Source organism: Bombina bombina, chromosome 1, assembly GCF_027579735.1.
Source record: "Bombina bombina isolate aBomBom1 chromosome 1, aBomBom1.pri, whole genome shotgun sequence".
Lineage (NCBI taxonomy): Eukaryota > Metazoa > Chordata > Amphibia > Anura > Bombinatoridae > Bombina > Bombina bombina.
The window spans coordinates 1030923105-1030937292 of NC_069499.1; the positions used below are offsets into that span (position 1 = coordinate 1030923105).

Genomic DNA, 14188 nt, shown 5'->3' on the forward strand with positions numbered 1-14188 from the left:
TCGGGAAATTCAAATTCAAAGTCAAGTTAGGAATTCTTACACAAAATATCGCCAGAATCCCTCAGTAGGAAATTGGGGCAAATATAGGGAAAATAGAAAGCTAAGAGATCTTTTCTTAAAACAAAAATTAGTGGAGGACGAAGCAAAAATAAATCTTTACTACAGAGGTGTCCATGGCTGTTCGGCTAAATTCCTAGCCAAATTGGTTAAAAGTAGAAAAAAAAAAAAATCTTATTGTAGCTATCAATTCAGATAAAGGGAGAGTAACAGAAACTAAAGGGATCTTAAAAACTTTCCATTCTTATTATCAGCAGCTTTATGCTGAATCTGCAATAGATAATACTAATCATGATCTGTTTTGGGATACGATCAAGGTTCCTAAGTTAGCTAAAGAGGATCTACTGCTGATCAATGCCCCGATCTCAATACAGGAAATTAGGAAGGCGATAGATAACTTAAAAATGAACAAAGCTGCTGGTCCCGATGGGTTCCCCGCCGAATTCTATAAATGTGTTGGCAATGATATACTCCTAATGTTAGAAAAACTCTTCAACTTGTATTATAGTACAAGACATCCCATTTCAAATTACTTCTCTGCAGCGAACATCTCTCTTATCCTAAAGAAAGATAAGGATCCAGAAGATCCGGCTTCTTATAGGCCTATATCAGTATTGAATATAGATTATAAAATATTAATGGCAATTATAGCTGCGAGAGTCTCTAAGTGTTTACATAAGATCATTCACCCAGATCAAACCGGTTTTATGCTTGCTAGATGAATAAGTATTACCCCTCCACGGTTAACTTGTGCCCACGATGTGCACATCATAAAGCAGATATTCTCCACATGTTCTGGACATGCCCTAAAGTTAAACAACTATGGTTGAAAATCATTTTCTGGTTTAATAAACTATATAAAGTTGTAATTGCGTTAGCGGCGGAGGATGTTATCTTGTTATTACTGCGTAATAACGGCCTTAATAGTAATACTGTAAATAGTTTTAATACAATTATATTGGTGGTTAGATATTGCATACTCAGAAATTGGAAAAGTAAGGCTTTTAATCTGACACCAAGAGCTTTATTTCTGTTCTACTGTGAGTTACTGATGGAGCATTCATTAACTAATGCGCCAGCATTATATTACATGACTTAGGGTGACTTGTTCCTGTGAAGCTTGGTGTATCGGAGCGACTACCCACATTTATAAGGCACAGCCATGACCCAGTTAGGTGCCTAACATTCTGCTTTAGTGTCTGACTTGTAGCCAGAGTCTCAGCAAGCGGTCTATAGTTCTGTGTAAGCTGAGATGTGACTTGTATAAATGCCTCTGTGGTCACAAGTAACCAACATACAGTGTAAATAGTGTGCCCCTCATAACACATGGTACCTGTGTATTACTAGTGAAGCCCAGCTGGCCTCAGAACCTGCGGCTGTGGGTGAAAATAAACAATGTGCCAGCACCTTATATAGAGCTTGTTAGGAGTCTGTGTGCATATGCCAGTTTGGTTCTTGAGGGTGAACTAGACCTGTGCCTAGGGGAACACATTATAAAAAGTAGTTATATGCAAATATGCCTTCCCACTCCAGTGCTCTCCAGATCATTTATTCATTTTACTAGAAAATCTATGAGTATTGGTTGTCAGGCATATTAAAGGGACATGAAAGCCAATTTTTTTTCTTTCGTGATTTAGAAAGAGCATGTCATTTTAAACAACTTTCTAATTTACTTATATTATCTAATTTGCTTCATTCTCTTGATATAACTTGCTGAAAAGCATATCTAGATATGCTCAGTAGCTGCTGATTGGTTGCTGCACCTAGAGGACTTGTGTGATTGGCTCACACATGTGCATTGCTATTTCTTCAACAAAGGACATCTAAATAATTGAGCAAATTAGATAATAGAAGTAAATTGGAAAGTTGTTTAAAATTGCATGCCCTATCTGAATCATGAAAGTTTAATTTTGACTAGACTGCCCCTTTAACCCTCTCCCTCTGCATGCTTCTGGCCCCTGGTTGTGAGAATTAAATATCTAATCTAAGGGGTTTAGAGTATCAGAATTCTCAGTGCCTAGGGCAGCAATAAACTAAATACATCACTGGTGATGGCAAACTCTCGTGTCATTTCTCGTCCTCTCACAGCAGAGTGCATAGCATATGGCAAGTTCAGCCGTCGCTCTCTGACGGTTATACGCATTGCATATATTTATCTAGGCTTTGTTAGAGGGACATCTGCAAGTCACTAAAACATCCATACATACATACCTTCAGGCTGCCTCCTGAATCGGTCCCCAACTGCCTGTCACGCCTCCTCCTGTGCCACCGCTCTGCCTCCTCATGCCCTGAACTTTCCTGGGAGAAAACTTGCACCCAAAAAATTTAAATGAAAATGGTGGCAAAAAAACCCCATTTTTTTTTAAAAAGTGGCAGTGCACAAAAAATGTTTATATAAAAAAAAAGTTTGTTTGAACTCGCACGGCAAGGCCCCCCTAACCGCGGGGCCCTAGGTGGCCACCTAGATCGCCTGGCCCTAAGGCCGGCCCTGCATATAGATAGGCAATATACACATATAGACAGGTAATATACACATATTCACAGATAATGAGCACATATTGACAGGTAATATACACATATTCATAGATAATGAGCACATATTGATAGCTAATATACACATATACATGTAATATACACATATGGACATGTATAAAGCACATATTGGCACATGGTAATATATAGCATACATATATAGACAGGTAACACACATGTATTAGCATGTAGCATCTTGTTCATTTCAACAACAAGATTAAGAGGCATATTCACATTTTGTTCACTCAAGCTTCGTGATGCAATTAGAAGGAGCGAAAAGTAAATATTTTACAAGTTTACATTACCACACAAAAGAAAAGCATAGCGTCTATCTTCATGTTAATGGAATGAAATATGAATCATACAGTGAGATCATGTCTTTTCATGTTCAATAGCTCATAACATTTTATTGTAAACATATAAAAATAAATATGCCCTCATTGTGTCTGGCTCCAGTAATCTGGTATACTATTCAGCCTCTTAAAGTGCTTGTCTCTGTAAGTTTCTCTGTGGTAGCTGATTTAGGGCTCGTTTCCATTGAGATGGTAAAGTTTGGAAACTGGTAGAAAAAAACCTTTATCTCCATTAAAGTCTCCATTAAAGTCTAAGGAGATTTTTTATTTTACCATCTGTTTCCAAACTTTACCACCTCGATGGAAATTAGGCCATAGTGAGCATTTATTTTTCAGTGATAGAAATACGAGGAAGAATTCATAAAACGAAGATTCATGAATTTGCTTAGAGAAAGTACTTTTTTTGTAGTAAATGTTCTTTCCGTATTGCCTAACAATGATCTAGTGTGCATGCGTGTGTTTATTACTGGCAAGGTGTACAGAAGTAAACTGCTCTTTCACTACTTTAAAGGGAGAGTAATTAAACTTTCACATTCAGATAGAGCATACAAAGTAATTAAACTTTCACATTCAGATAGAGCATACAATTTTAGAAAACTGTCCAATGTATTTCCACTATCAAATTTTGATCACTGATAATTTTTGTTGCAGAGTAAAGCTAGGTTAGTTTGTAGGACATCAAGAGCGTGCATGTGTCTTTAGCACTCTATGGCAGCAGTGTTTGCAACAATGTTTGTAACAATGCTATACAAAGGTACAAACACTGCTGCCATAGAATTCTAAAGACAGGTTCACACTCCTGAGGTCCTCCATCTAGGTATGGGGGCCAATTTATTATGATTCTAGTGAAATTATTGTGCAATGCCGCACCCTGCAGATTTGCAGCCAATCGTCCGCTAGCAGGTGGTGTCAATCATCCAGATCATATCTGATTGGGATGATTGCTGTCCGCCGCCTCAGAGGTGGCGGAGGAGTTAAGGAGCAGCGGTCTTAAGACAGCTGATTCTTAACTTATGTTTCAGGGGAACCTGAAACTACAGGGGTAGATTGCAACTTGTTAAATCTACCCCTTTGTCAATTGGAAATTTGTTTAAAGTGATTTGCTCTATGAATATCATGAAAGTTAAATATGATCTTTTTAATGTTATCAAAATCCATATGCTATAGCGTACTGTATTTTTATACTGTATTTATTTACATTCAAACACTGATGTTAGACCATGTGATTGCAGTTTGAAGATGATATTGTGGATATCTGCCTCAAAATGCTGGACAAGAATTTAAACTTTCTTCAAGATGCATTTAAAGATTTAGCACAGAGAAACAATCCTGTATACGTCAGTAGAGTAATCTGCGCCATGGTGAGTGGGTCAGTTATTAATACCAATGTGTTTTTTTTTCATACATTATTTTTATATTATTTTATATTATAATTTATATTATTTTATATTATCATTTATATTATTTTATATTATCATTTATATTATTTTATATTATTATTTATATTATTTTATATTATCATTTATATTATTTTATATGATCATTTATATTATTTTATATTATTATTTATATTATTTTATATTATCATTTATATTATTTTATATTATCATTAATATTATTTTATATTATCATTTATATTATTTTCACGTATTCCAAGCTATGCTATGAAGTAATGCAGCTCTGTTGAAATTAAATATAGAAAAAATGTCAAAAAGTTTAAGAGAAAGACACTGAGTTGCTTGTATACTCGCATAAAGCACAACTCTTGCAAGCCCCTCAAGTGACCCTTATGAAATTCACAAAACCTGCCATATGGAAACCCCACAAATGACAATCCCTAACCATTCATTCATCCTTACGATAAATACTACAACTCTAACTATTCCTCCAACTTAAAGGGACAGTTGGACAATTATTATTGTTTAAATAGATAGATAACGCCTTTACTACCCATCCCCCAGCTTTGCACAACCAACATTGTTATATTAATATACTTTATAACATTGAAACCTCTAACTTTCTGCCTGTTTCTAAGCCACTATAGACAGCCTCTTAATCACATGTTATTTTCTTTTCACAACAAGAGACTGCTAGTTCATGTGTGTCATAAAGATAACATTTTGCTCACGCACGGGGAGTTATTTAAGATTCACCACAACACAGCACTAATTGGCTTAAATTCAAGTCAATAGATAATAAATAAAAAGTCATGTGATCAGGGGGCTGTCAGAAGATGCTTAGACAAGGTAATCACAGAGGTAAAACGTATATTAATATAACTGTTGGTTATGCAAAACTGGGTAATGGGTAATAAAGGGATTATCTATCTTTAAAAACAATCCCTACCCTGTGACTCCCATCCACCTTCAGATACCTGGAACACCAATAAAAAATATGTTGCTACCCTATTCCATGTTCCAACAATTTCCTGTGTTTTCTTCATCCTTGATTGAAGCTATAAGCTATGATCATAACTGATTCTGGATAGATGTTGATTGGACATTTGTTTCCAGCTCCTGATTTATACATCAGTAGTTTTCTGGTTAGTTAGTAAAGCAGAGGGGGGCTGAAGATTAGACAGGGAATACAGGAAGGGAATCAGGAAGGGGATAATACATTTGGGGTCCAGAGGTCAAGGGGATAGTTATGCAGTCAGGGCTCAAGAAAAGCTTAATGCAATTCTGAAATCAGTGCAGTTGGGGGTTATGATTAAGTAAAGGGATTAAGAAAGGTATCCATATCCACAGCAAACGTAGAAACAGATTTCAGGAGTCGCAGGTGAGGTCAATTAAAAAATAGCATGCTATTTTTGAATTGACCTCACCTGCGACTCCTGAAATCTGTTTCTACGTTTGCTGCAACAAGCCGCAGTGGAGTCAGCAGGTGTATATTACCCTTGATGCCTAAGTTCCAGCCGGATTTGTAAGCATGAGGACCAGCGATTGAAACAAAGAATCGGGGACTCCTTACCCCCCATAAGCCGGTATCCGCCTGGTGACGTCACGCCTGTGAGCCGGGTGCATCAGAGTGCGACGCCAGTTCGAGCAGCCTGTTTGAGCTCCGGGCTGGATTTGCAGCGGCACATTGAGAAGTTTCACCGAAGGGCTCTAACTGACACAGGCGAATACACCGAGATGAGCGGCCGTGAAGAGGGGGGTAAGTTAAATGCTTGACATTCTATTTAGATTAATCCTCATTGGATAGCCACACTGGGGTTTGTTTGTTCCTGTCTTCACGGGATCAAACAGACATTGATCCATATCCACAGCCCTGGGGTTTAAATACTACATGAAAGTTAAATTAAAGGGACATGAATCCCCAAAAAATTATTTCATGATTCAGATTTTAAGCATCTTTCCAATTTACTTCTATTATATAATTTGCTTCATTCTCATGTTGAACATGCAGCAATGCACTACTGGGAGCTAGCTGAACACATTAAGTGAGCCAATAACGTGTCATATATGTACAGCCACCAATTATAAGCTTCTGACACTGCCTACCTAGCTATCCTTTTTAACAAAGGACACCAAGAGAACATAACATATTAGATAATAGAAGAAATTTGGAAATTTGTTTACAATCACATACTTTGGGGTAGATTTATCAAATGCATGCACTGTGGGCATTTAACATTGCACAAGCATTTCTGGTGAAATTCTTGTGCAATGCCAACCCCTGCACATTCGCAGCCAATCGCCCGCTAGCAGGGAGGGATCGTATCTGATTGGGATGACTGCAGTCCGCCACCTCTTACGACTGCCACCTCTTACGACTAAGGGAAGTGTCTACTGAGCTGTTTACTGGTCAGTTTTAAAGTAAAAACTACAGTTTTTAAATAAAGTTTTTCAGTTTTAATATACCGTATTGTTCCGAGTATAGGCCACACTTTTTTCCCCTTATGTAAGTCTTGAAATCAGGGGTGCGGCCTATACTTGGGATGTTTCCTTGAATGGTCCGGTTGGGGTTGGGTGGAAGCGTGGTTAGCACAATTACTGGTAATGTGGTTTGTATACGGCAGTCTGTTAGTGTATGAACAGTGCACTTTCTTGCAAGTTGATGTAAAATAGTGACAGAGACCGGGGCCGGCAACATGCTAGTCACAGCTGTTAATTTAGTTAGTTCTAGGACTCCTACCTTTCAAGCAATGTATCCGGATTGTTTGCAGCCTCTTTCAAATCCCTCCAGTGGCCGGAATCCCAACAACCGCTGAAGTGAGGATCGTAATTTCTGCTAATCTGGTGGAGTCCCGGATCCAATAGAAAGTGGACAGGCTTAAGGTATAAGCTTCGAGCTCCTTAGGTTCCGTAGGCACCACAGCCAATCCAGATATGGCCACTGTCCATGTGATCCTCGAGCAACCAATGAATGATTAGAGTCCCTGATCCAAAAGAAGGTGTTTAGGCTCAAAGGATAAGCTTGTGAATGAAATGTAAAAAAGATGCCAGCACTTCTCCGTATAAAAACAGGAACATAAACAAAGCTGAATGCATCTTGATGCCGTTAATGAATACCTGTTCCGGAAGAAAAAAGGAGGAGACTTGTCTTGATAAGACGGAGCGAGGACCGTACTGGTTAATCACCAGGAGCAGGGAACTAAGGCAAGTGTGAAGAACTATCTGGGATCCCTTGCAGATGTACTGTATACGGTATGGATTTTGCATTGATATGAAATATGGCTCATTCACTGGCAGAATGTTTGGGAATGCTTGGGATACACATGTGCTGTACTACCGGTACTTTTATGGTTACCGTATCTTGCAACCAACTTGTGTATATTTTTGTTAAGCTAAACATTTTTCTTTAAAATGGTACCAAACTTTAAGGGTGCGGCTTATAATCAGGAGTGGCCTATATTTGGAACAATACGGTAATACATTATGCAGCTCATGTTATAATTATTTAGTGATCTTATAATCATGTGGATGTTTATGAACATAGGGAGAAAAGTAATTTAATTTTCAATCAAGCCAGAAGACTTCACTTTAAAGGGACATTAAATACTAAATAAATGCTAGATAGAATGAAGCATTCAAAGAAAAGATTTGTCTAAGAATAACATGTAGATGTATTTTTTAAAGTTAAATTATTTGTTCAAATATTGACAAAATAAGTGTAAACTTTTAGCTTCTTTAAAACAATGGGAGCTGCCATGTTGTAATTTAGGTTACCTTCTCTGCTGTGGCCAATTAGGGAAAATTATAAATAGGTCACAGGATGTGCAGCCAATAGCTGTGTGGCATATAACAGTGTGAAAAGCTTACAATTTCAGAATAGAATTACAGGAAAAGGGGATCAAATAAATAATGAAAGTATATTGCAGAGCTTTTTTCAAATATACGATTTACCATTTTATATTACGATCTCAAAATGTTTAATGTCCATTTAACAAGTTTTAATACACCCATAGCATAACAGGCAAATTATCACATAGCAATCTTGCTTTCTCTTCCTGGCGAGGTTTCACACTCTCCTATCTGCTTAAGAATTTAGAGTGTTGTTTTACCTGTGGTATTTCATAAATACGTATAGAGTTAAAGGGATAGAAAGGTCAAAAATGAAATACATAAAAGTAATATACTTCTGCAAAAAATGCTTCTAGCAAAAGTTATTAATGTTATTCTGCAGCATACGCACATATCCTGTGAGGGACCATACATCACCACACCTTTTCAGAGAGTGCTAGATTACGAGTGGAGCGCTATCATTAGCACGAGGAGCGTAAACGCAACTGCAAGATTGCGGTGTTCTTTAAGCTCAAATCTATATTACAAGTGGCGCGCTGTTAAAATTACATCAAATTTGTTTGCGCAAAATTGCGGTAATTTATGCTCCTCATATTTTCTATGGGAAGGGTTAAGCGGTAATATATATGTTCGTATTACAAGTTGAAAATAAATGTGATCGCGCACTTACAGGTTTTTTATTTTGTGCAATTTTTTTAATTTTTTTTAATAGTAATGTTAGTTTGTTTTTTTTGTTTTTTTAAAGGTAAGGTTAGATTTGTTTTACTTTCTCGGGTAAGTTATTATTTTTTTAAAGGTAGTAAGTTTTTTTTTGTAAAGGTAGGGTTAGTATATTTTTAGAGGGTGTTAGGTATGGGGGTTTAGATATTAGTGGATTAATTTGCATAGGGGGGCTGGTGCTTTAGGGGTTAATAGTGTAGAAACTTACTTTGCAGTGGGGTTTGGCAGTTTAGGGGTTAATAGTGTAAAGAGGTAGTTTTGATGTGGTGGGGTCGTGGTTTAGGGGTTGAAAGTGTAGTTTAGTGCAACTGTTTCCTCCGAACAAACTCTTTATGCAACCTTTTTCTTTCTCTGGGCTACTTTGCGATGTGGGGGACTGGCCATTTAGGGGTTAATAGTGTAGAAGGGACTTTGCGGTGAGCTATGTGGGGGGTTTAGGGGTTATTGGAGTATGGTTCTTATGGCAATTCGTGTTTGCGCGCGAGTAGGGTGTTGTTGTTTTTTTTTTCTCGATTGACTTCTATGGGGGAATATGTTAGCACGAGTGCAATAACGTAAGTTTGGCTTTTTGCGCTCGTCCGGTTAGTGCTGGAGCGATACATTTTTACTTTCCAATTGTAATAATAGAGCAACCTGACGCGCGCAGCTTACTTCTGTTAGCACTCTAACAAAAGCACTAATTAGTGCTCCACTTGTAATTTAGCCCAGAGTCAGCAATGGTTTGTATGGCACAAGTTATGTCTTCTTGCGCAATACAAACCTTTGTCAGCTCTCTGAGAAGATGTTGTGTTTGAATACTGGTGTGTGGGCCTTCACAGGATATGTGTGTATGCTGCAGAAAAACAGTAAAAAGTTTAAGTAGCAGCATTTTTGCTAATGTAAGTATAATGCAAAAATGCTTCTTAATCAAATTAAAATGCTCCCATGCACATTTCATTTTTTACATTTCTATCCCTTTAAAGCCCTCGAAAACCTTTCTTTAGAGACAGAATAACTTAAACCACAGCTTAATTTTTAATTAAAGTGATCATTGCAAAAATTCAATGTACTTTCTTTATTTAGTCTGTGAATTCTTGTGCTGCTTTGGAAGTTAAAAAAACATGATTTTTTTATTTAAACATAAATATTATGTGTGGTGCTCAATTTGCTTATTTGCTTAATTGCTTTATAGATACTTAAAAATGTCCTTTAAATTTCCAGCGCAAACTGAAAGTTCCGTAACAAAGCATGGGTTATTTAGCTTGGTGTACAGTGGGAAATGTGTATATTTTTCCACAGGGATTTTTATATTTGCAAGTTGAATGTATGACACATCATATTTTTAAATAAGGCATCTGACTGAAAACAAATAAATCAATAAAATAGCCATTAAATGTATTTATTCAAAGTCATGCATAGAGAACGTTTTGTTTTCAAGACAATTCACCTTTTTCTATGTTTGCAGACCAACAGCAATGATGACAATGGGTTGCTTCAAGGTAACTGGAGTGGAGACTATGATACTGGAGTCTGTCCATCCTCATGGAATGGGAGTATTGCTATTTTAAGACAGTGGTATAAAAATGACTGCCGCCCTGTAAAATATGGCCAGTGTTGGGTGTTTGCTTCAGTAATGTGTACAGGTAAGGCATTTAACATTATCAATGGCTATCTATATCACACAGTAACATGGGCCTACAACATTTTCTGTCATACCAATAAAAATAAAAATACATGTATCATATAAACATTTAAACATACATCCACATATCTCCCAATATTGTGACCCTCTTATCTCAACCAAGAGGCTCAGGACTAGTGATGTCGCAAATAGTTCCCGGCGAACATAGCTTGTTCGTGTTCGCCGCGGCGGGCGAACATATGCAATGTTCAATATGCCCCCTATTCGTTATCATTGAGTAAACTTTGACCCTGTATCTCACAGTCTGCAGACACATTTCAGCCAAGCAGCAGTTTGCTAGTGTAATCAAATTGCAGTTGCCTGCCTGCAGTGCCACCACTCATATCTGTTGTAACAGTAGTGTAAATTAAAAAAAAAAAACTTTTTTGACTGTGAAATATCAGTCTGCTAGTGTAATCTAATAGCAGTTGCCTGCCTGCCAGCGTGTGTGCCAGGCCCACTTGCCAACTAATGCCACCACTCATATCTGTTGTAACAGTAGTGTCAATTTTTTAAAAAAAAACTTTTTTGACTTTGAGACATCAGTCTGCTAGTGTAATCTAATTGCAGTTGCCTGCCTGCCAGCATGTGTGCCAGGCCCACTTGCTAAGTGCCACCACTCATATCTGTTGTAACAGTAGTGTAAATTTAAAAAAAAAAAAACTTTTTTGACTGTGAAACATCAGTCTGCTAGTGTAATCTAATTGCAGTTGCCTGCCTGCCAGCATGTGTGCCAGGCCCACTTGCCAACTAGTGCCACCACTCATATCTGTTGTAACAGTAGTGTAAATTTTTTTTAAAAAAAACTTTTTTTGACTGTGAAGATAATCACAGAGGTTAAAAGTATATTATTATAAATGTGTTAGTTATGCAAAACTGGGAAATGGGTAATAAAGGGATTATCTATCTTTTAAAACAATAAAATTCTGTTGTAGACTGTACCTTTAAATGGGGAGTTTGGTCTGTCACTGTGAAGCGGGCGTAACCCTTACATTACCTGATCGATACAACATCATACCTGATATTTTAAAGCATGTTATTCCAAAAAATTTGGGAATGTTAGGTGATTTATGCCCTTTATGGCTTAAAACCAGACTCTGCATCAACTATGTAATTTTCCATGGGAGTTTTGCCACGGATGCCCCTCCGGCATGCCACAGTCCAGGTGTTAGTCCCCTTGAAACAACTTTTCCATCACTATTGTGGCCAGAAAGAGTCCCTGTTGGTTTTAAAGTTCGCCTGCCTATTGAAGTCAATGGCGGTTCGCCCGTTCGCGAACAGTTGAGGAAGTTCGAGTCCGCCGTTCGTGAACCGTAATTTTTAGGTTCGCGACATCACTACTCAGGACACACAGTCTGCTTATTTCTGGGGGAACATTGTCTGGCTAGTCTAGTCACAGGTTTCTTTTCTTATTGGGACATTGTACTAAATAATTTTCTATCATTCGTATGAAAGAGAATAATTAAAACATATTGAAATAGTTTTCCCTGTAAATCTGAAGTAATTAAATTTAAGCTGAAACTAATACAGTGCGTGATAGGTACTTCCATCAAATGCTCAATGGGGGATAAGTAATTGCTACTAATTCCGATTGGTTGATAGGTATTTCCTACTACTCCCTTTTGAGTACAATGTCCCTTTAAATGGAACGCTACAAGAGGGACCACTGGACAGATATCTTCTCCTGGGATAAATGATAACACCCGAATATTAGTCTGTTTTTAGACAGATTTAAAGCTATTTTAAATGTAATATAAGTTGTGTAGGTACACTGCCTAAATTCATACTGGACTAAGGAGTATTTACACTACACTAATGAAAGATTTACATTTATATACACAGCTAATTATTTCTCTTTAATTCCTAATGTAAAATTCAAAAAATCTGCACTTTTGCCCTAAAATATATGAAAAGAATTTAACTGATTCATATAATTTTTTCATTTTTAATGATCACTGATGAAGACTGGATAACAGATTTCTGTCAATTACGTATACCTATCTACAGGCCATTAATTAAAACCCTTTATGAACAAATTGAAGCCCCACTATTGCACATCTACTAAAATGTGACAAAACTGAATGCTACAATGTTATACCAGACTATGTCAAACATATAATAATTACTTATTAAGCATTTCATTCATTCATAATAAATTATTGTAAGTCTCTTTATGTAAATAATGGAGAGAGCAATAAGACACAAAATGGCAGTCAGCTATGGGTCTACTTATGCAATTTGGGAGCTCAGGTCCTTTGTCATTCCCACCATTTTCCTTCCTCTTTGAATTTGAGTAATTAGGCCCAGCAGTGGCCCAAGACAACCACAACCATGAACATAGTCTCTCCTCCCATGACTTCCCTGTCTCCACCCACACTACTCTCCGATCAGCCAATAGAATGCGAGCTCAATCTGATTGATCAAGGATATGCTTGAAAAAGGCTGCACTAACCGAAACACGTTGCTTATCCTTTACCACAAAGACTACTTCCATAGTCCACATTTACAAAGGACCGCCAAGATTATCACCAACAAAGCTCGACCTATCAACACGCTTAAAAACTTTTATAAGTGCTTTGGAGAGATCTACAAACTCACTAGTCCACAATCGAGTGGACCGCCAAGAAAAGCGAACGTTACGCTTTATGAAGAGGAATTTACTCAAGATCCCACAAATCAACTACTCTACATTAAAGCATAAAGAGCACGGACACCCACGAAAGAACAAGATTGAAAAACCCGCTTGCAACATACAAAGGGGCTTTTGAAAACACAGACCGGCTCAAAAGGACCAATCAGCGATGACAGGCTGAAAAGGCTCGCGACATTGCTAACAACTACAGCAGCAAAGCTTCTCTCCGCGCAAACCACACTGAGTGTACATTTAGTACACAAGAATAAGACCTACAAGAAATTCATCTACAAAACGAACCCCTATAAAAACCGGTAAGGTCCGCTCTAAATAAGCGGATACAAACTATAAACAGAATCCAAATGAAAGAAAGTATTGGCACAAAATTGTATAAAGAATAATGATCAAGGTCAGAAACTTCTTTTAAACACGCCCACAAACAGACTTTTTTTCTTGGGGCCAGACCTATACCTTTCGAGACATTAGCCAATTACCTCCTGATACATTAGCCACCCACTTCCATTTCTTGCAAAAAGACTTTAACCTTGAATCACTGTATATGATTACATCATCGGCTTGATTACTTTGTTTCCACTTGTTACGATTTAAACGTAAAAGAGACACTACTGTGAAACTAGCGCATCTCTGATAATATATACATAAATGTACATAAAAATGTGATTTATTAATTATTGCAAAAAAATACTCTTTGTGGATACTACAATCCAAGTATAGACAAAACCATAAATCCATCCGACTTTATTCTGAAAGTCTTGCAAATCGTGTCCACAAAAAATATTTTGACATTTTAAACTTGAACTGTTTTGACATAATAATCACGCTAGAAAAATACAAGTTAATTCTGGTTGGCCAACCAGTGGGACTAGCACAATACTGTTTTAAGATTCAGCTATTAAGATTGTTTTTGAACATACAATTTTATAACTTTTAATTGTATTTATTTTCCTTAATAAATTTATTTTATTGA

General features: G+C 37.1%; 1 protein-coding gene across 2 annotated transcripts in view; it reads left to right on the top strand.

The window, feature by feature from the left end:
- Positions 1–14188, top strand: part of LOC128640878 (protein-glutamine gamma-glutamyltransferase 5-like) — a 125594-nt gene that overhangs the window by 51957 nt on the left and 59449 nt on the right. For both annotated transcript variants that reach the window (XM_053693331.1, XM_053693338.1), the window contains 2 exons: positions 4175–4303; positions 10353–10530. In XM_053693331.1, the coding sequence (XP_053549306.1) occupies positions 4175–4303; positions 10353–10530 (307 nt within the window). The remainder of the gene's footprint in view (positions 1–4174; positions 4304–10352; positions 10531–14188) is intronic.